The sequence below is a fragment of the Poecilia reticulata genome, linkage group LG18 (assembly GCF_000633615.1).
Source record: "Poecilia reticulata strain Guanapo linkage group LG18, Guppy_female_1.0+MT, whole genome shotgun sequence".
Lineage (NCBI taxonomy): Eukaryota > Metazoa > Chordata > Actinopteri > Cyprinodontiformes > Poeciliidae > Poecilia > Poecilia reticulata.
The window spans coordinates 18,151,886-18,173,390 of NC_024348.1; the positions used below are offsets into that span (position 1 = coordinate 18,151,886).

At 39.5% G+C, this 21,505-nt stretch overlaps 1 protein-coding gene and 2 non-coding genes across 3 annotated transcripts; all 3 read left to right on the forward strand.

Moving 5' to 3' along the window:
* Positions 1-6,319: 6,319 nt before the first annotated feature.
* On the forward strand, positions 6,320-6,391 carry trnam-cau (transfer RNA methionine (anticodon CAU)). The gene has a single exon. It is a non-coding gene; the product is annotated as a tRNA-Met (tRNA).
* Positions 6,392-7,941: 1,550 nt separating this feature from the next.
* Positions 7,942-13,868, forward strand: snx15 (sorting nexin 15). The gene is made up of 7 exons (XM_008435898.2): positions 7,942-8,151; positions 8,826-8,982; positions 9,798-9,913; positions 10,529-10,808; positions 10,889-11,062; positions 11,832-12,029; positions 13,388-13,868. Exons 1-7 carry the CDS (start codon positions 8,053-8,055, stop codon positions 13,519-13,521), a joined length of 1,158 nt encoding a protein of 385 aa, XP_008434120.1. The 5' UTR covers positions 7,942-8,052; the 3' UTR covers positions 13,522-13,868.
* On the forward strand, positions 13,195-13,276 carry trnal-aag (transfer RNA leucine (anticodon AAG)). Its single transcript has one exon. It is a non-coding gene; the product is annotated as a tRNA-Leu (tRNA).
* Positions 13,869-21,505: the final 7,637 nt, after the last annotated feature.

Here is a 21,505-nt window from a genome sequence, read left to right on the forward strand (position 1 = left end):
AAAATACTTGCATCTATAAAGTACTGTCTTAATTTGAGTATAGTAAAGGAGTAATAAGGAATACTCCTTATTGCTTGAATAAGAAGTTTTCAAGCAAACGCACTTGAGTTGTCAGGTTGTATTTGTAAAAAATCTATGTTTCAATTTTTCTGTTTAATCCCAGTAAAATCAAGTGATTTCTTTGGGTACAAAAGAAGTTCAATATTTGCAAGGCACTGATTGTATTTACAAATGGAGACTAGGAAATGTAACAGGGGATTCTTTCTTTCTACAGACGCTGTAGGCTTATGTAAACCTGCCATGTTTTCTGTTTATAGTTTATTTTCCTGTCTCCTAACAATGGACGGGATTTACACAAAGACTTTTCTCGGTAAAGGCATAAAAACACCTCTTTGATCTCTCAAATGTCTGCGTTTCACCTTGCTGTTGTTTTGTTTTGGTGTGAACCCTTCTGTTTTAATTTGATCTGATTTTCGCTGATGACTGAAGTCATAATTACGTTATAGTTGATTTAAATGATCTGATCTGAAAAACAACATCCTCCTCCTGCGGCTGCTGCTGCTCTGACACATTTCCCAGCTGCTGCTGACCTTCACTGAACAACATAGTTCTCAGAAAAAACCTCCCAACAGTTTCATGCTCGCAATCCATTGGGGCCTCCAGTGCTATTTGCTTTGTTTACAGCACAAGGCTGTTGCCTGAATATTTGGAGAGCTTCATTACATGCAACAATCACGTTGAGCAAAGCTTTTAACTCAACAATCATTTAAATTATTACCATCAGGTGTGGGGTTTGTAGATGAGAAACAGGCATTCTTTTGGCAGTTTCTTTGTAACACAAGCTCGTTATTGCTTCACACTATGTATTTGATCTGTACCTAACCACTCAGGCTGTTATTTCTGAGTCAGTCTCTACAATTTAAAAACAAGTCAACAACTTTGTGAAGCCGCAGATAACGACAGGAACCAGCTTAGCTACTCTGCTCTCACCTCTGCATGACCGCACCTCTGCATGTAAGCGCTTGCTCTGTTCATGTGTTTTTGTAGATTGAAATAAATAAAATAAAATAAAAACACATCTTAGTGACGTTTGAAGAGTCTGATTTGCTCCAGATTCTTTTCACTCTTTCACTGTAATATTATAGGTCACATAAATCAGAGCTGACCCATATATTCATGAGGTATAAAAATATAAAGTTGTACTCCAGCTTCTCATTCACCACAGTGTCAGTCTGTCTATTTAGGTCTTGGCCTAAAACCTGCACCTGTCTATTTCGGACACTGTGACACAGCAACTTTTAGCCTCAGTTATTGGGCCAGACCTCGGAGAGTGTCTCACAATCCCATTGAGCTGCAGAAATGTAGGAATTGACCCAGGGCAAATGTCACTTGACCCGGAGCAAATGTCACAGCCACCCCCATTGCTTCCCAAAAGTTTCCACACCCTTCTAATTTGTCCGTCTTTGGTTGGTTTATCGGGATGATCCGTAATAGACCAACAGAAAGTAGTAGATTAAAAGAATAGTGGAAAAAAAATGATACATGGTTAACAGTTTCTAAAAACAAACATTTGAAAAGGGTGAAATGTGTTCAACCATCTTTACTCTGATGCCCTCATATAAAATCTATTGTAACTTATGCCTCATTTTTACTGATTGGTATGGTTCTACACAACACTTTGTCCACTTCCAGTGTAAAATCGACCCACAACCGACCCGTACCACACCATTCCTGAACCTCCTTCAGTTGGAGGTCAATGGACAATGGTACAATACGGTTAGGGTGGAGCTACTCCCGTCTCATATTACAGTCCACTGATAGTGGAGCAGAAAAACGTCACTGCTTGCAACAAGCGCGAGACATACTACTGCGCCACCGCAGGTACGATTGTCGTTGGCTAGCATGACGCCACATCACCTGCCCAGTGAGTCCAATTGGCAGGGGAAATGTCCTGAATTTGATAAAATAAACCCCTGTCTACAGGCGTTGCTTTTGTTTGGTTCTTTCCCAGATTTGTCTGCAGATCCTATAGTTCCTCCCCATTGTTTTGGAACCGCCTCAGAGATGGTACAAGCCGGGTGTTGCGTATAAGTGATTTGATTGGCAGGACACTGCATTCATTGGCTGTTCAGCGTCAGTCAGACTGGGCAACCCGCACTGAACATACCAAGAGATTTCAGAGAAACTAACCCGCTCATGTCCACATGGTGAAGAACACACATCCAGTGGAGACACTCAACTTGGCTAGAACCGAACTAGACATTATCTGGCTGGAGTGAGACTTGACATTCAAGAAGGGGATATAGTGTCACCAGTGGCGAACCACTCAGTGGAAATGAGGAAGATCCACCTTCAGACATCAGCATAATGGTAAAAACCTGACTCATCTGTAAAAGCTTCAGAGGTTCAGAGGGAAAATAAATTAATGTAAAGCATCATAAAGACCAAAAAACCACCTACAAACCAACCACCTATCAGAAGCAGACCAATAGTAACTCTGGAGGAGATGCAGAGATCACTAGCTCAGCTGAGAGTCTGTTGACAGGGCAAACATTAGTTGTGTGCTCTATAAATCTGACCTTTATGCAGACAAGAGAAGAAAAAAGCCGCTGTTTAAAAAATGCTGGAAGAAGTTGAATTTATATTGAGCAACCAGACTGTTCATCCCGACAGAGAGACACGACGATAGCATTACAGGGAAGCTGGTGAGACTTAGTGGGAAGAGTGCCTGAGCTAAATATAGGAAATTCCTGAAAGGAAACGTGTTGGAGTCTGCAGAAGACTTGAGACTGAGGTGGAGGTTCGCCTTCAAGCAGGACAATGACCCTGAATATTCTTCATTTGTTAGTTTATTTGACAGGGACAATGCACACAAACATAGAACAGAACAAGTCCGTAACTTATGGGTTGCATAAAGAGCACAACTCCACCCCCTGGTTGGGGATTTCTATGCATTAAAGTACATACAATTTATAAATCAAAATAAAGTAAGAATACAGAAGAGTATTTCTGCCTAAATATTTGTGTGTTCAACCTTGCAACCTCAATCAAGATACAATAAAAATACATTTATAAACAACCATGCAACCTTCTAATTTATATACATGTCCTGGTACATCTTCACACTTTCAACTAATATACTAAAAATTGTAAGTATAATACTAACTCACTCATAGATGCATTTCCACACATACAACCAGAACTGCAATGGAGAAGCTAAAATCAAAGCATATCATGAGTTAGAATAAATCAGTCAGAGATTATAGTACATAGGTACAAGCCACACTGTATATTTTCTTAAAATATATTTAAAAAAACATGTTTTTTTCCTTCCTTTTTATTACTATGCCAATAAAATTGTCTGACCAAATATGTAAAAGTGCAACGGGTATTTATCTTGACGTGTTAGAAGATGGACCCAAATGGAGAAGGCAAGAAAACATTTAGTTGAATAAAATATTTAATGACAAAAAAAAGATGACAAGGGCTAAAAACTAATAATGAACCACTGAATCCAAAGAAAAACTATAAATCCAACAGAAGGATGGCAGGGAATAGACGAGAGAATCTGGCGAGGAGTGACTGGGAATGAAGTGCTTCAATGCAGGGAGGTTGAATGCAGAACTGAAGACCTGGGCTGATGGGCTGACGGCTTGTAGGTGTGACAGGGGGAAACAGGAGGCCGACTGAGGACAGGGAGAGAGAAAAAGTGGCACAGAGAAAGTACAAAGGGGAACAGGAAATAAATCTAACTCTAAAGAACAACTGAACTAAAGAAGCATAGTAAAACTAGAGTGACAAAGAATTACTAGAAACAAAAAAAAACCATAATGAACTAGAGGAAGAGCTGAAGTGGGAACAAGGCAGAGCTAATAGAAAAACCTAAATAAAAAAGACAAAACCCTAAACCCCAGATCCTAGCAGTATAATCGCATTAGATTCTCCAGACAGTCAGATACTTGTCGTCAACATCTCTGTATTCACTTGCCGCTCCATCTGGTTCTCTTTTTATCTCTGTGTGACGCTCACGTGTTTGCAGAGTCAGGTTGTAACAGAGCTGCCCGATGTGAACACAGTGTGCTGTTGATCTGCAGCACATGGGACGAGAGACAAAGTACCTAACCGGCTATGCTAACGTTTTCACTCTCTTGAGTCCTCTTTCCAGGCAGGAGTATAGTGAACAGCAGGAAACATGGTAGAAAAAACGAGGGGAAGAGAAAATTTGCCGTGTCAGTGGAAGTATGACGGAGAGGAGGAGTCAGAGAAATAAGGGGAAAGGGCGTACGAGCTGAAGGAAGGAGATGTAAACATGTTTATGAGCTGAGGAGTAAGCAAATATTAGTAACGTTAACATAATACTGATCTATATATGTATGTGTGTGTGTGTGTGTTTCCACTGATATTGTCTGAGCCCTGGACCCAAGAAAGGGAGCAAAGTTTATGCATTCAGAGTTTTTCTCTGTTAGATAATGCAATTTTTTCTGTTTGTGACTAGAAAGGAGTTAAAGGTTATTAGCTTTGAGCTCAAAAATGCATGCAGGCTAGTAATTCCTGTTCTCTCCAGTTCAGCTGTCTTTGTTCGATAAACAACACATCTGGTTCAGGTTCGGAGCTTCAACAAAGACACAATATCCCACTGCTAAAAGAAATGAAAATGTGCAATCTGAATGTCAAAGTAAACAAAAGATAAAAATAAACATGAAAGAGTAAGCAGTGTTTCATTCCAGCTTTCAGTGAAAGTGTTTAAGTTGGTTAAAAAGCACAAACAGGCAGAGATCCAGCCTCACAATAAATCCAGGTCTGATCCCCTGTGGGAGAGTTTATTTTGCGAGACGGCGTGAGCTCAATGGAAAAAAAAAAAAGGCAGAGCGCAGCAAAACAAACCCAGACCAGTTCAGACCAGTCTGTCTGAGGATGCGTGTTTTTCATCTCATTGTTTCAGGATCCCAACATGTTCCCTCAGACACCCAACATGCAGATTTCAGGCTCTGAAACAATGAACGACTTCAGTCTCAGCACAGAACAGAGGCTCAGGTGTTTATTTTCTAAACTTGCTTCGCTTTTCTAGGAGTTTTGATCCATTTAAGATCTAATCAATCCATATTACTGTATATCTCTGATTTAAAATAAGATCAGGGTGTGAAGTGCTCAATAATTTAGTCCTGAACTTTGACTGGTATTGTGCAATTCTTGATGTATCACTGATATGATCTCCATCTTGTAGGTGTTTATTAACCCATAGAGTTGTGTAATCAAGGTCTTCATTACTTGAAAGGTACATGTTGATTTGTTTGAATTAAATACACAAATAATCAGAGGTTGAAGCATTTTATTGTTACTGTTTGTTTGTGGTTGAGCTGTAATAAGAACCCTAATAACACAACCGTTTAAAGAGCAACTAAACCCCACAGGGTTTTTTTTTCAGATAAACTTTCTAAATCGGTTCTTAATGTTTCGGTGCAAATTGAGACATTTTCATGTAAATATGTTTATTTCTACAGCATTTAGCCTAAAGCTGACTCGGTGCTGCCCTCTTTGGGTTGAACAGTGGCTACTGCAGCTGAATTTTCTCATTGGTTATAGCGGTACATCCCAGCTGAAGCGTCTGTTTTTTTCTTCTAACGATCTTGTATGCATTTGTTTTCAAAATAAAACATTAGGTCACCACATCTGTATATTCCCTTTAAAAATACTAATATTTAAGAGGTAAATATTCAGACCTCTCAAACTTTTTCACATTTCATCACACTACAACCACAAACATGAATGTGTTTTATTGGGATTTTATCTCGTTGGCCAACTCAAAGTAGATAATAACTGTGAAGTGCGAGGACAAGAATACGTGTCCTGAAAAGAGTGTTATGTCTTCAATCCTTTAAAACTTGGTCAAAGTCCAGAGCAGTAGTCAATGTAGAATCAAAACCTAATTTAATATTACTGACCTGAAGCTATTTTACAAAGATGAGTGAGCAGAACATGCTATAAGTTACTGCAGGTTAAAAGGATGCACTATGTTTTGTTGATAAAATCTCACTAAACTACTTTGAAGTTTGTTGTTGTAATGCCACAAAGGTTAAAAAAAAGTTCAAGGGGCATGAATCCTTTTGTAAGACACAGTGTAAGACTGCTAACTGTAAATGGTTTACTCAGTATTCATGTGTTGAGCCTCCTTAAATCCTCCTAACTCCTTTGAGCTCCTCTTTGTGAAACTGCGCTGCAAACAATGGCTCCATGTTACGTAAGAAGCCCCTCACTGTGAATGTGAAGCAGCACACAACGGTGATGAAGCACTTTTCCCTCCCCCATCAACCCAACGTGCAGCAGAGTGGCGCAGCGGAAGCGTGCTGGGCCCATAACCCAGAGGTCGATGGATCGAAACCATCCTCTGCTATTTTCTGAAAGCTTGCGACGTTGGATCTGCATACGGGAAAATCAGCTCCGTCGCTTTCCCCTTCTGTCCCTGGAGATTCAGTGATGCTAAACCAGGCAGATGGCTGGGCAACTTTAGATTAAATATTTACCTCATTTGAGTCTGTTACACATTTTCCCTTCAATTTAACAGGCAATGAGAGCAGCAGACGCAATGATGAACACTGACCTTTGACTTGCAGTCTGCTGCAAACAAACGCTCATAAAAATGCCTTATTAATGAGGATATTTTACATTATTTACACGGTTAAATTCTGTAAAATATAAACCTCCTATTTTTAGGGGAAAGACTGGAAATGATGGTAATAGGTGTTACACGACTGCATTGAAGTCATTTGTTGTTGATCTCTTTGTATTGTGAAGTGTCCTCAACATGTCTGTCTGGTTTTCTTGTTTCAGGTTCCTCCTTCATACATAGCATTATTGAAGTCAATTTAAGAAAATGTAAAAACAAAAGAAAGAGGTTTATTTCCAACCCCTATTTTCTTTCCGCTTTCACAATAGCTTTTTGTATAGCACCCCCTAGAGGATCTTAGCTCTCATTACTATCTGAAGAGGTTTGAGGTGGAGCCATATGAAGGATTAGTTTTGTTAGTTTTAAATATCTACAACTACATATACTCATATACTTTCTTGAATTTTAATTTGCACTTATTTCATCACAATTCCTATGTATAGTCACAAACTTGATCTTGATTATTTTTATTTTTTAAGAACGCTGCTTCTGGTTAACTCAGAAATAAATAAATACCTCTTAACTCATATCTGCTTTTCTAAGTGCCTTTCATTTGTAGATTTTTTGCCTCCTTTATCACAGCTTTTAACAATTTGTCTGTGTTGTAGCACTGTCTGGAACAACACACCCAATTGGAAGGCCTCAAAACCCTTTTCTAAAACTTGATTTTTACCACAAATAACCTCATAAAGTTTCAATATTTATTATATGTAGAAGACCTGACTAAGACATGAGCATAATCACGCTAATTTTCTAAGGCAGACAACAAATGAAGTCAAAACGAAGCTCATTTGCCATAGGAGAGTGTAAATAAAAAAGTTATATCTGAAAAAGGTTTAATTTAGCTACGTCATACCAATAAAGCAGCTAATATCGAAAAAGGATGACTATGTTTACATCCACGTCCTCTTTCTATTTTTAGACAAAACCAAACAGCCAAACTAAACACATTTTACTAGTTGAATTAAACACAGTGGGTTTGTATATTCTCTGTAAATTAGGGCAAAAGTACGTTAGGTGCATTTCAAGCACGTCGTGTTAGCCAAACTAAAAGGTCACCATTATTTGTAGCACAATCTTAAGTGCTCTATATAAAGCACTTAATAAAAAAAAATTAGCTGTACTTAAAATTTAACGACTTGTTTTCATACGCACCCGTCATACGCACCTTGCCAGTCACAATATGGCCGACTCGAAGACAAATCGTTGCTACGGCAACAAAAGCGAAGCGGCGTCCACTGTTCTATACGCAAGCACGCACTGAAGTACGTCACAAACCAGGAAATGTCCACAGAGATAAGTGACTGAAGAATCACAACAGAGCAACTCACCGCGGCTGTTTCCCGACGGTTCTTTTTCGTGTTTCTGGTTTTAATTTATCTCTGGAAATGTCACGGAAACCCAAAGACGAATACTACCGGTTCTTCTCTGTTACTGACCCACGGAACCACGAGAAGGGGTACACGGAGTACAAAGTGACAGCCAGGGTGAGTTATAACTCTATAACCGTAGTGTTTCATTTATACAAAAAAAAAAAAAAAAATTACTTATGTCAAGTGCATTTCAATAAATTAGAATATTATTGAAAAGTTTATGAATTCCACTCACTCCATTCACTAAGACAAAGACATTAAATAGATTAAATACGCCTCTATTTTTGCTAATTATCATGATTTTCCACTTACAATTACATTTATGATTAGTATAGTAAATCAGACCAATAATAAAAACACTGTAATACTGGAATGTCAGCTTAATGAAAAGTATGTTAAATTTTCGCCTAAAGCTTATTTTCAAAAGGTTATTTTACTAGCAAATATTCAAATTCAGCGAGCTGAACCTGTACTTCTGTGTACGGATAAAATATTGTCGTTTTTCCTACACAAAACAAAAACAAGAATGCAAATGTAAAGCCAGATAGCATGTCTAGATATAAACACAAATACACCCTGGGGGGATTTTATTTGAGGTTGAGATGCTCTGCTGGTGCTGGAATGAAACGGGACATGTGATTCTGTTCATGTGCTCCAGCAGCCTTATGACCACTTTAATGCCCGTTCAGAAAGGATTTATGAAGCTCAGATGATCTCTGCAGACACAACAACATGCTCAAAACTCGAATTAGGTGGAACCAATCTATTTTAACTTCTCACCCTTGCAGTTTGTGTCCAAGCGTCACCCGGACGATGTGAAGGAGGTGGTGGTGTGGAAGAGGTTCTCCGAGCTGAAGAAGCTCCACGGAGAGCTGTCCTACACCCACAGGAACCTGTTCAGGAGGCAGGAGGAGTTTCCAGTGTTTCCACGTGCACAGGTTTTTGGTATGATGTGTAAAAAGTTCTCTTCAGATCTAGTTTACTCATCTGGGTCTGAATGATGCTACACCTCAAACAGGTTTGCATATCTGAGGTGTAGCATCAGCTATGCAAACATAGAGTCCCAATAGAGTTCCTGTCAGAGCTGCTGCTTCACATGCTTCAACGTTAGAGTGTTTCTTTAGTAAATACTTGTGTACTTCATCACTTGCACCTCTCTCTTATCTCTGGGTTTATAGTGTTTTATTTAATAGCTCTTTTTCCAGGGTTGGATGCTCTTACAACAGACAACGAAAACAATGTTTTGACACAAGAATTAGCTGCACAAGATTTTTTTTTTCTGCAACACAGGTTCTCTTTTCTCCTTAAAAGTTCAGTTATATAAATAACCCAGTCATGTTTGCTTCAATGAGCCTTCCATCTTACCTACACACGTTTCGAAGCTTTTGGTGTAATTCTGACTGGATTTTGGGAGTCAGTTACCTGGTGGTTCCTGGTACAGACATGACTTTTAATCATAGTGCAGAAATTTTCCTCAGAGGTTGAGGTTGGAGTTCTTCCAGAAACGAAATGTAAGATGGATGTATCTAATCCACCATGATTTGTGAAGTGTGTTTAAGATTATTGTTCTGTTAGAAGACCAACTTGTGTCCAACTTATTTATTTGAAGTTAAACTGAGGAACTTGCCAGCAGTCTTTTTTTTAGTTTATTGTTCCAGTTTGTCCAGAGCACCAGTAAAACCAGTAACAGAAAGAGCAATTTTTAAAAAAAAACTTTCAGCATCATAATCAGCTTTATCATCTTGTTGTGTTCATCCTAGGAAGGTTTGATGAAGCTGTGATTGAGGAGAGGAGGAAGGCAGCAGAGAGCATGCTTCTGTTCACTACCAGTATACCTGCACTATACAACAGCCCACAACTAAAGGACTTCTTCAGGGTGAGGACACAGAACAGGCTCTCTGTTTCATCTCTGTACTTTTTTCTTTTTGATTTGTATACGTTGTTCTGTTTATTTTGCAAATTAGAATTATAATCTTAAAATGCAACAAGTCCATTGTTCTTCAAGTTAAAATTAATGACATTTCATAACGTGGTGAACTATTTATTATATTCTGCAAATAATATACATAACAGTATATTTCCAGCATGTTTTCAAAAAAGATTTATGACAAGAGAAAGCATGTATAGTTTGAGAGGATTGGAGATATTTTAAAAACAAAGTCTGAACTAAACATTTCTGTCAAACGAAATAAAGAGAGTAAATCCATTTTCACTTTTAAGGAAATGGTAAAATATTCTATCAAGGTGTAATGAAGTATTTGGTAAAGTGCTGTGTCATTACAAGGATACTATATGTTTTGTTCTGTCATTATTAGCTCTACATATATGGATGGTTGATTGATGTTTAGTTACTTATGGTTAAACAAATTCACTTTTAAGAGAAAGGGTAGACTATATAAGACTTTTTCATTCAAAACGTGACATTTTGTGACATGTTAATTTAAACTGCAGAAGAATAAAATAAAAATAAAAATAAATGAATGAATCTTAGGGTGGTGAAGTCAGCAGACCTCTGGATCCGTCCCCGGCGTCCTCAGCCGGGCCGCTGCCTCCTCCTCTCATCCCCCTGCCGAAGAGGAGGACCTCAGACTGTGAACCCGCTGAAGAGGAGGAGGGCAGGGAGGCACCCACCTTACCTCAAGACCTGGGCACCAACATCAGCTTGGAGGTTGGGGAGCCGGAGGTGGCGGCTGAGGCCTACAACGAGATCGGAGGAACGCCAACAGAGGAAGAACAGCAGGATCTTGACGACGCAGAACTGGATGACCGAGGTTTAAATCTAACAATCTGCAAGCTGTTTCTGGTTTATTTGTGTCTTTGTCATCATTTCGGTTCATGTTTCCATCTGCAGTGTCGTCTCCTGAGCTGTCTCTAACGAGACTCGAGCAGTCGGAGGAGACGCAGGAGGAATTCGACTCATTGTTTGACTCGGTGGTCGAAGAGCAAGTCCCGTCTCCCAAGGAGGAAGTTCCTCCTCCTCTGTCTGAAAATGACCTGGCTGTCTTTGATCCCTGCTATAAACAAGGTGGGTTCAACCACAGAATATAAACTATTACTCTCTGCAGCTTTTACTTATCCTGGACATTGCCTTCCTATGCAGTTCTGCTTGATTCTGATCGCCCTTCACTGCTCTGCTTGAGATTTCTCTCATTAACCTGGATTTCTCTGGTAGAGTAACAAAGACTGAGAAAAACACTATCTGTGTTTCCATTGACCATATAATTGCACAATTTGAGATTTTGAAAATACATTCTCTTAATGGAAACATGGCAATTTTGAAAAAAAAATTTCTCAACAAAAAGTTTTAGGATAAAGTGGTTTTAGGCTGAAATTGGTTTATTTAGCAAAACTGCATTGGAAACACTTTTTTCACATGATCAACGACTGGTGCAAACCACAAAGAAGAAGACGACAGGAAGTAGTCAGAAGATGTTGGCGCATCCTGTGTTTTAAATACTTATTATGTGAACAAACTTATTCATGTGTGACTTTATTTGCATTTCTAATTTAGTGGAAACACTTCAATTGCAAAATTGTGTTTGTTTTTTTGGCATTAGCAGAATATTGACAAAGTTTTGCTCACCTTTGTAATGGAAATGCAGATATTGTTTCTAAGAAAACATGCGGAACCTTTGATAAAAGCCCTTTAGAATATTACAAGAAATCTACTTTCTTGAACACAAACTAAAAATAAATTAGAGATAATTCAAAACTTTGACAGGACTGTTTATGAAACTGCTTTCTTTTAAACCTTAAATTAAAAATCAGTTTTGTTTTTTCTCGTTCTGTTTAAGAAAGATCAGATTCCTCGAGCGATCACTCTGAACTGTTCTCGCTGCCGCTGGCCAGTCTGATTGGAGGAGACGCCGGTTACTTGAACCAGGCGGCCAATGAGCTGACGGCAGCCCTGGAGCGGGAGAAGGAGGGAGAGTTCGGTTCTGCCATCCGTGGCTACCGGACAGCGGTGGACATACTCATCACTGGAGTGCAGGGTAACATGAGAGACCAGTCAAACCAGTTCATTTTCATCATGATTAGTTTCATCAAAGCTGTAAAACATGCAGATTGTAATGCAAATTTTACACCAACTGCACCAAACTGTGCAAAAGAAACACAGTTTTGAGCTTTTTACACTTTTTTACGTTTGAGTTTTTACTGTTTCCAAAAACAGCCCAACTGCCTAAAGAAAACCACTCCGCCATTTTTCCGGAATGTAATGATACAAATCATCAAGCACTGCTCCGTTACCTAGCAACCCCAGCAGAGCTTCAGCACGTTTGGTCAGCAGGTTTTACCGCTGTATTTGCTGTACAATGGCTGCTGAAAAAGACAAATGCTTTGTTGTTGACTTACCCTCCAGAAACCACTTGTAGCATTCTTGTTGGTTGTGCAAGAAGCTCCACTTCTGCTTCTCAAAGTATCTAATTGTGCATCTGTTTGTAGCCGTTTTCTCATGTTAGTGTAAACGGTGAGTTGGCCAGCAGTAGCTTATTTGAATTTAAAGTGACAAAATGCCTTCGGGCAGAGCTGACCTTGTTATTTAGTGAAATGAATTAGCTTGTTGATGGTATTCCAGTTTATTGAGACAAATATGTATTTTTGGTTTCCACTCTTGTGCCCAGCTGACGGACACGGCCAATTCTTCACAATAAACCGCATGTTGCATGGGGAGAACATGCGAACTCCATTCAAGACTGAGGCTCTAACTCAGGATCTTCTTGCTGCACAGGACCATGTAGCCTATGAGACAATATATTAAGTGAAATGCTTACCTTGTATGTGTACAGTTAGTGCTTACTCAGCCTTTTTAGTGACTATTGTATTGATCCATGCCTGGGCTGCTGGACCTTGTCCTTTCCCTTAAAGCGTCACTGAGTTGTCTGTGGCGCTAAATTTATAACAGCTTCTCTGCAGGTGTTGGTTTACATCAAGCTGGAGGAAAAATGCTTCTTACTTGAAATAAAATATGTTTTGTTGCTCCTCTTGCTTATATAAATAAGTGTGCTGTGTTTTTTTGGCTTATAGTAAGATACAAATCAAACTAAATAAACTAAAAAGGCGTTGTCTGCAACATTACAACATGCCACGACTCAACATTGAGTCATCTGCTCCTCCCCACTTCAGTGTAGTTTCTGACACTGATCCAGTACCTAACATGGTAGCGTGGCCGAGCGGTCTAAGGCGCTGGATTAAGGCTCCAGTCTCTTTGGGGGCGTGGGTTCGAATCCCACCGCTGCCAAAACATTTTGTTATTCAGCTGGAATGTGACTTAAAAATAAATGGAAAAAGCTACAATCAGAGCACAGAAAGTAAAGCTTGATGAGATTTTTTATGTGTTCATGTTCTGCAGGAGACCCAGATCCGGTTCGCAGGGAGTCTGTGATGAGGAGGACGGCCCAGTACCTGAAGCACGCCGAGATGCTGGTGGAACAGCACGCTTCGCCGGGTCACACGGCTGCTCACACACACACACAGGACCCGTAGATACACACTTCACACACTTCACACACACAAAGACGACTTAAAGGCAACGGGAGCTCAGGTTCAGGGCTCATGAAGTGATGACAGGTTTGACAGCTAAAATAAGAATCCCAAACCAGTTTCCATTCCCAGTAACAAACCGTTTCTGGTACCTAATGCGCCAGTAACGACGCTCTGCGCACTGGGACCTCACAGACATCTAATCTACAAAACACAGACAAAGTCTTTAAGTTTATGGATGAAAATTTCTTCTGTTTGGTCTTTTTATATTGTTGATGTTTGTAATGTTAACATCTCTGTGGCTTTGCATTTTGCACAATATTTTGTTAATAAATCTGATTTTAATTTAATTCAGAAAAACGTTTCAATTTGATTCAAAAATATTTTACTCTATTTATCCCACGAGGAAAAATAAATGCTGTTGTAACTCATTTTATCCAAGAATCTTCAAAGAGTTTTTGTGGGTGGTGATGCTGTGGGAAGGAAGAATCTCCAGTAGCAGTCAGTCTTGCAACAAATCTGAAAAAGCCTCTGACTGAAGACAGTTGCTGGGATGACAGCCGGTCTGCAGCGGCTGAATTTGAGCTGCTAACATGCTCAAATTATGTCAGCAAATTATGTATTTCTCCTGGATGACGTCATCCAGGACATGGTGCTGATCCACCTCATTTGCTTTTGCTGCTTGTCGTATGGTTAGAAAGCCGGGCAGAAGGATGTTGGAGTAGAGAATGTGAGAAGACGGTTTGGTTTTCTCCTACTCTGCATCCATGAAGCCTCCTCTTCAGCTAATCTGGGATTTTGAGGTCAAAGTTCAGGTATTATTTGAGCTTTTTGAGCTTATTTGAGCTAATCAGCTGCTCCAAGTATTACAAACAAACAATACCCGGTTGTCCTGGTTATGCACCATAATGTCAGTTGTGTTGTGACAGAAGAAAGTTTAAAAAAAAAGGAAGAGTAAAAATCATTCCAGCTTCACAGCATCCAAAAAAAACAAAAAAATAAAACGTGAGGGAATATTTAACCAAACATTCAGTGACTCAACAAACTAAACAAATCACATCGAAGGCAACAAAACTACAACAACCTGTTGTTGTGCAGATGTTATCTGAGCTGTGAGATGCTAATCTGCTGCTGCAAGCTTACGCGTCATAACTGTATGGAGAAATGTGATAAAAAATCGTTTATACGTTTTGTGTTCTGGAAAAACACGTTTTCCTGAACACAGGTTTTGCTAATACGTTGACAGTTTATTAAAAAAAACTTCAGGTTTTATTGTTGCTAAGCAAATGTTCGGTGTAGCTCCACAACAAAAATACAAAAACAGCACGACTTTGTGGATTTTAAATATAAATCATACAATTTTGTGCTTTTGATGACTTAAGCTAGAAGTGTCCAAACTTTTTTGGGCCAAAATCATTGAGTCAAGAGTAAAGGAAACTAAAAGAAACTGAAATCAAGCAATAAAATAGTTATTTTGATTGTCTTTTTGTTTTTTTCTTAGTAGATGCGAAACTTAAAAATAATTTTGTACGTTTGTTAAATTATTTTAGAAAAACACCTAGTTTTTAAATTATTTTGGGCTCGACTGAACAAATTCATTTTCTGCTATGATAACAGGATTTGAGTCAAACAGATTTCAATATTTAGTCAAGTTTAATAAGTTTAATGCATTAAATAGAAGCTGATTTGAAAAGGGAATCCCACTGATAAAGTCTGCTTTTTTTCTTTTTACAAATATGCTCATTTCAACTTTTACTTTGTAGACCTGGAACACTTTGCTTTTGATCATCGGATTACATTTTTACATCTAAAGCTTTTAATCCTTACAGTGTTTATTTTGTGAGACGTCACGTAGATTTGCTGTAGTACCTATTAAATTCCTGTGAGAGTCGCTGTTGCTCATTTTAAGATTAAAACGCGCCCCGGACTGGAGAAACGGATGAAAGAAAACAGCTGCTGGTTTTTAATAATAAACATGAAGCTTGCTGCAGTTAATCTACTTCACATAATCATGATTGTTTGAACTTTCTACGTTTGGTTAAAGAATTTAAAATGTCTTAAATTTGACTTGAAAAGATAGTCAGCCTTTAATATCGTCACCTTACTAGGATAGTGGCCTAAGTAATTTTTTGCTAAAAGATGTGTTGGAGCTATTTATTCTTTATTTTTATCAATTTGAATTTTGTTGACAGTTTATTCTTAGTTTACTTTATATTTTTTGTATTACTTAGAGTTTATTTGTAGGTTAATAATTGTTGATTTTATAAATTTTTAGTTTTGTTATTTTTATTTGTTTTTCTTTCACAGAAACTGTGGGTCCATTTTCTATAAGTGTAGGGACTGGTATAGGACCAGCATGCACTGGGTTTGGAGAGGCAGCAGGAAACAAAGAAAAGTTTGATTTTGTTATTTGCTTACCAACTTTAAACCATAAAGAGCAACATTCAAGTTTTGGACATTGGATTTCTTTTGGCTGCGTCCGAAACTTCACCCCAGTGCAGGAGTGGCTTGTTGATTGAACTTTTATGGGATGTTTGGTTTGACAAACAATCACTACTACAAGATGATTTAGGGGTGGGGGGATCACTTTTGGCAAATTATTAATAAACAATTATCTTAGTAAGGTGACGATATGCTAATCACAGGTCTTAAATTTTGCTTTGACAGGGCAATTTAATCTCATATATTATGTTTTGTTTATTTTTTTCTTGAGGGACTTTTCTGTCAGGCAAAAGTTTGAGTCGCACTCAGAAATCTTTGTTACATTCTTTGACTGGCTACCGCTAACTAGCTGCTAACACAGCCTTGCTAACTTGCTAGCTGGCATTTTTGCATCTGTTAGGTAAGTGCATATTTACCACCAGTTGGACCATGTGTGTCAAACTGGAGGCCCGTGGGCCAAATCCGGCCCAACATAGCTTTTTATGTGGCCCTCTTCTAGACGAAACACTAAATGTGCTTAAATATGTTATTAATAAAATCAATGCCGCTTTTATCTGTTTACTGATAAATTATATCAATCAGTTCCTCCATTTTCTTGAGAATTATCTAAATTCTTGCAAAATCGACAAATTCATGCGCTTTTTTGCGCTAATAATTGGGATTTTATTGCAAAAACTGTCTTTTTTGTACTGAACAGCTGCCTCAGCTTTAACTGGTGTCAGATTATAGTCCATAATCTACACAGTGAGTAATAAAAAGTTATATTTACTATCATAAATAAGTGGAAATATTTCCAAATTAGTACCACAAACATTTTGATTTTTATTGCAAAAAAAATCACAAATCAATTGTAAAATCCTGGAGGGATGAAAAAGACATTCAATATTATTTTTTTATTATTTTATTTTAACAGTTTGTGAACATGTTTTATCAATACATTCTGGCACAACCGGCCAGAATGATCTGGATTTGGCCCAAAATAAAAATGAGTTTGATGGAAGAAGTTTGTACATTTCTGTGAAGATAAAAGTCACAATAGTCTTAAAAAGTCTTAAATATGATTTGCTGAAACCTTCAGAAGCTATTCTAAAGACCTTTAGCTGTAACTTCATAGAAAATATCGAGGGTATGTGCAAATTTATCACCAGTTAGACAAACAAAGTTCTTGCATTTCTATGGACATAAAGGTCTTAAATTTCTTTCATAATGGTCTTAAAAAGTCTTAATTTTTTTGCTGCTGAAACCTTTCGAAACCCTGCTAACGACCTGTAGCTGTAACTTCAACTCATTAGGGAACACTAATGCACGGCAAACACCTAAGAGAGATAATCAAACGCATTTTTTTTTGCATAAAAGTAAGTGATTTTTCAGTAGTTTCAGCATGGATGGAAAGTTATTGGTTTGGCATCAAAGAGGGGAGAGAGGGAGGATGGGATGCAGAAAAGAGAAAGAATACAGCAGAATCCCTTCTCTGGAGAGACGGGGGATGAAAGGAGGGCTGGAAACAGATGGAGGGGTGACCATTTCCCCAACCAGATGAGAAAACGAGGGGTCACGGAGAAAGAGAGACAACAAACGCTGGAGGAGAGGAAAAAACGAAGGGATGAGATTAGAGGATAAGCAGAGATGATCCTTCTATTGTTAACGGGGTGGAAAAAAGCAGACCATCCCTCTTCCTCCCTCCGTCTCTCTCTTTGGCTTTGTTTTGACCACTGCGGGGTGCTTGAAGAGGATGGAGGGATGGCAGTGAAAGAGCGATAACGCTGCTACATCCTGTTATGCATCCCTCTTTCTCTCTACCTTTCAATCCATCTCCCCTTCCCTCGTTCTGGTGCTCCACCTGTGAAATGCAGAAAGAGACAGAAACAAAGAGACGGAGGTGAGGAGGGAGGGGGGCTAACAGCCGCGCAACATTAGCATGCTGAGAGTGTCAGCACTCTCCTCTCTTTTCTATCATCCCTCTTTCCATCCCTCCTCCCTCTGTCTCTTTCTCCTCACTGGTCACTGCAATTATACCATCCAAACACTCCAGCCTGAGAGCATAATGGCTTTCCTCCACATGTGTGTGTGTGTGTGTGAGATCAAAAGACACAGATGTGTGTATCGGTGCATAATTTAGAGCCACACGTGACACATTAAGTGTGACACAGAAGGGGCGGCTGTGGGTGTGCAGGAGAAAAACGAGCATATGTGGGTGCGGATGAGGGTGTGTGAGTCCTCACGGCTACAAAAACTGCTTCTCCAACCTCTGAACCGAGCCCGCTCTCCAACGGGCTCCGGCGAACCCGCTTCACACACGCAAACACACGCATACACACACACACACACACACACATTCTCGCTTGGACCGTTATGACCTAAATGGCCACTGGGTTGAGACAAACAGCACACCTGCTTTCGCTCTGTTTTTGTTTTCGTTCCATCAACTTCTTCTTCTCCCCTCTCAACCCATCCTCCTTGTTTTTATTCCACTACACACACACACACACACACACACACACCCCTCCTCTGTGAGCTTGTTATCCCTCCCCGTCCAGTCGTTTCTCTCTCTGTCACCTTGCCCCCAGCTATTCCAGCACACTTTTGTCTCCCCCCGCCTCATCTCTCACTCTCACACACTCACATTAAACACACTCGTTGTCTATTTTCTGTCAGCCCAGGGCTCTGTGGCGGCCTGACTCTCTCCTACAGACAGGCTTGACATTTGTTTTCACCCTCCCGGGGTCTGTTTGGTTGTTGCTGTGGGGCTTGATGTTGATTTAAGACTATTACTATCTGAAGTATTTTATTAATATAAAAAACAGACTGAAAATACTAACTAATAAGATTCTGGCTGGAGGTGTAAAGAACAGTGAAACAATTTTACTGACGAAGAAGCCATTTCTCCCGAAGTAGCGTGGAAACTCCAGACTACACTTTGCAAATGTAAATCTGATTAAACTACGGGTTCATTCACACCAACCCGTTTAATCAAACTCGTTCGTTCGTCTAGAAAGTCCGTTTCGTTTGAAGACTAAAAAGAGCTAAACCTGGTCGCCTACAAATCCCGGTTTCGGTTTGGTTGACGTGAACTCTGCTGCCGTTTGAACGCGGACCGGAGACCGCGCCAGAACCAGGAAGTGGACTACAGCGCAGGGCATTCTGGGTAAATACAACCTAAACAAACGCGCTAGAATATCGCTAGTGGGGAACATGGCTCATGTTCTTTTACCTAAATAAAATCCGACGCCAATCCATTTTTGTTGACATTTCGCTAAGAAGGAAGTTGAACGCTTGTCTTCTTCAGGCGTTTTCATGTTCAGTGTTACTTGGTGCAGCGCCACCACAGGCGAGGAGGGGAGCAAGTTCCTCAAAGGGTTTGGTTCGTTTGACAGTGCAGAGTGAAAGTGAACCACAGAAGCTAAAAATATAACAAATGTTGCAACGTTGGTCCCCAATCAAACCGAGTCTTCTGGACTGTCAGGTGTGAAAATACCATAAAGCTAAAACTAATTTGTTTGGCCATAATGGCAGTTGTTACATTAGGAAGAAAAGGGAGAAGAGCAGAACTGTGAAATACAGTGGTGGGAGCGTCATCTTTTGTGGCTGTTTTCCTAGGGAAAAGAAATATGTTGAGCTCACTGAGGCTAGTTGAGAAGGCTAGCATGTGTTTTTAATTGATCTTGTTGCAGTAAGCGCAGAGGACCCAACTTTGGGTCCCCTACAGCGACAGAGAGGTTAAAGAAGATAACCCAAAAATAAAGGACAGAATATAAAGCTTTGACTTGCCTGGATTTTTAGGCCCAGTATAAATTCTAAAAACAATTATTTAAAAATTTCTCTACATATGTAACATGTTCATTAAAGTATAATTTTTGCACAGAGAACCAACATGGAGGGATTAAGAGCAACATTTTTCTCTGAAGCCACTGGTTGCAGATCTCTTTCCTAAACTCCCATTAGAACCAGTTTTGTAATTGAATAATCAGACAGGTACACAGCGGGTGATTGACAGCGCTAAGACCCGCCTCCTGGCTCTGATTGGTTCGCACTGGGAGACGGCAAAGGAGCTCAGATCTTACAACATAGTGACAGTGACAGTTTCCACAGATATTTAAAAAAGAATTTAAAAAAAATGACATACTGCAGCTTTAAGGTGAGTCTTTCAAACATTAGAAAATGTAATGTCAGGCATGGTGACAGTTACAACCCAATTGCACAGATTTGGGTGAAATGATCAGTTTTGAACATAATTGGGTGTTTTAACTGGACAACAACACACAAAGTTACATTGAATATTTATTCAAAACTGCTTTCCGTACCAGGAACCCAATCAATTTTAAAAACTCCGACATTACCGGTAGGATTGGACGAATATTCAGGCAGAAGCTTGTTGGTTCCCCTAACAGTAATCATCATAACTGTCGTCTCTTCCTGCTGGCTGTCTCGCTCCCTCCTCCCCTCCCATATTAGTAAATCAATAAACATACACTTTATGCCATTTATTGATCCGTTCACCCCCCCTTTTGTGTCCACTTTACTCTCTATTTTCTCACTCCATGAATATAAAATCTCGTTTCTCCGCCTGTCTCTTTCACTCCCTCTGCCTGTCAGCCCCTTTCTCTTTATATCTCTCACTGTGGGATATCCTATTTATATGGCTGGCACCTCCATGGCTCCACTGAAGTGTGTATGTGTGTGTGTGCGTGGGCGTGTGTGTGTGTGTGTTTGATGTTAGTCTGAGTGGTTAACATAATACGAGTCCTCAGAGAGATGATGATGATGATGCTCAGGCACTCAAACACACACAGATACATAATTTTAGACCTTTTTTTGGTCAGCCTTTCTGTGAACAATCTGAGCTTTTTTTTTTGCATCCTCCAAGCTGCGCCGCAGTTATTATCCGTCGCATTCTCCCACTGTCCACACGGACACGCACCTTTGTTCCCCGACCTGCTTCCCAGAATGATAAAACCCAGCATTATCTTTTGTTATTCATTACCGCAGATGGAGCCATCATTTCGCATCCATCCTCCTCCCTCTGCATATGTTTTTATTTATTCAAACCTCTTACTCTCTCTCTTTTTTTTCCATGCCCGTCTCCTCCTCTTTGCATATTTATCCAGGCACATCTCCCTCTCTGTTTTTTTCCCCTCTCCCCACTTTCTGTACCCATGTGTCCAGCTTTTGTTGGCTGCCTTGTTTCCATAACAACTTGCGACCTTTCACTCGGTGCATAACCATTTTTAATCAGAAGTAGAGAGAGAGAGAGAGGGGGTGGATTTGAAAGGGTAACATTACTCAGGTGATGCGCTGAAACTGGTGAGAAAAACAAACGAAAGACTGTGACTGAAACGAGGAACGAAAAGTGGCCTTGGCTCAGCCTGAAACCAGAAGAGTTTGGTTTTGAGTTCACTGCTTTGTAACTAGTTACATTTACTTTTTTGAAACAATGTACTTTTTGGAGTATTTTTACTGTGCTCTACATTTTACTTTTACTTGAATAATTTAATTATGAAGTAGTTCTACTCTTGAGTAAAATTTTATTCAGCGGATTGATATATAT

Coding starts and splice junctions, on each gene's coding strand:
- snx15 (XM_008435898.2), top strand. CDS start 8,053: ATGTCACGGAAACCCAAAGACGAATACTACCGGTTCTTCTCTGTTACT. Junction 8,152..8,825: donor AGTACAAAGTGACAGCCAGG/GTGAGTTATAAC, acceptor TCACCCTTGCAG/TTTGTGTCCAAGCGTCACCC. Junction 10,809..10,888: donor CGCAGAACTGGATGACCGAG/GTTTAAATCTAA, acceptor TTCCATCTGCAG/TGTCGTCTCCTGAGCTGTCT.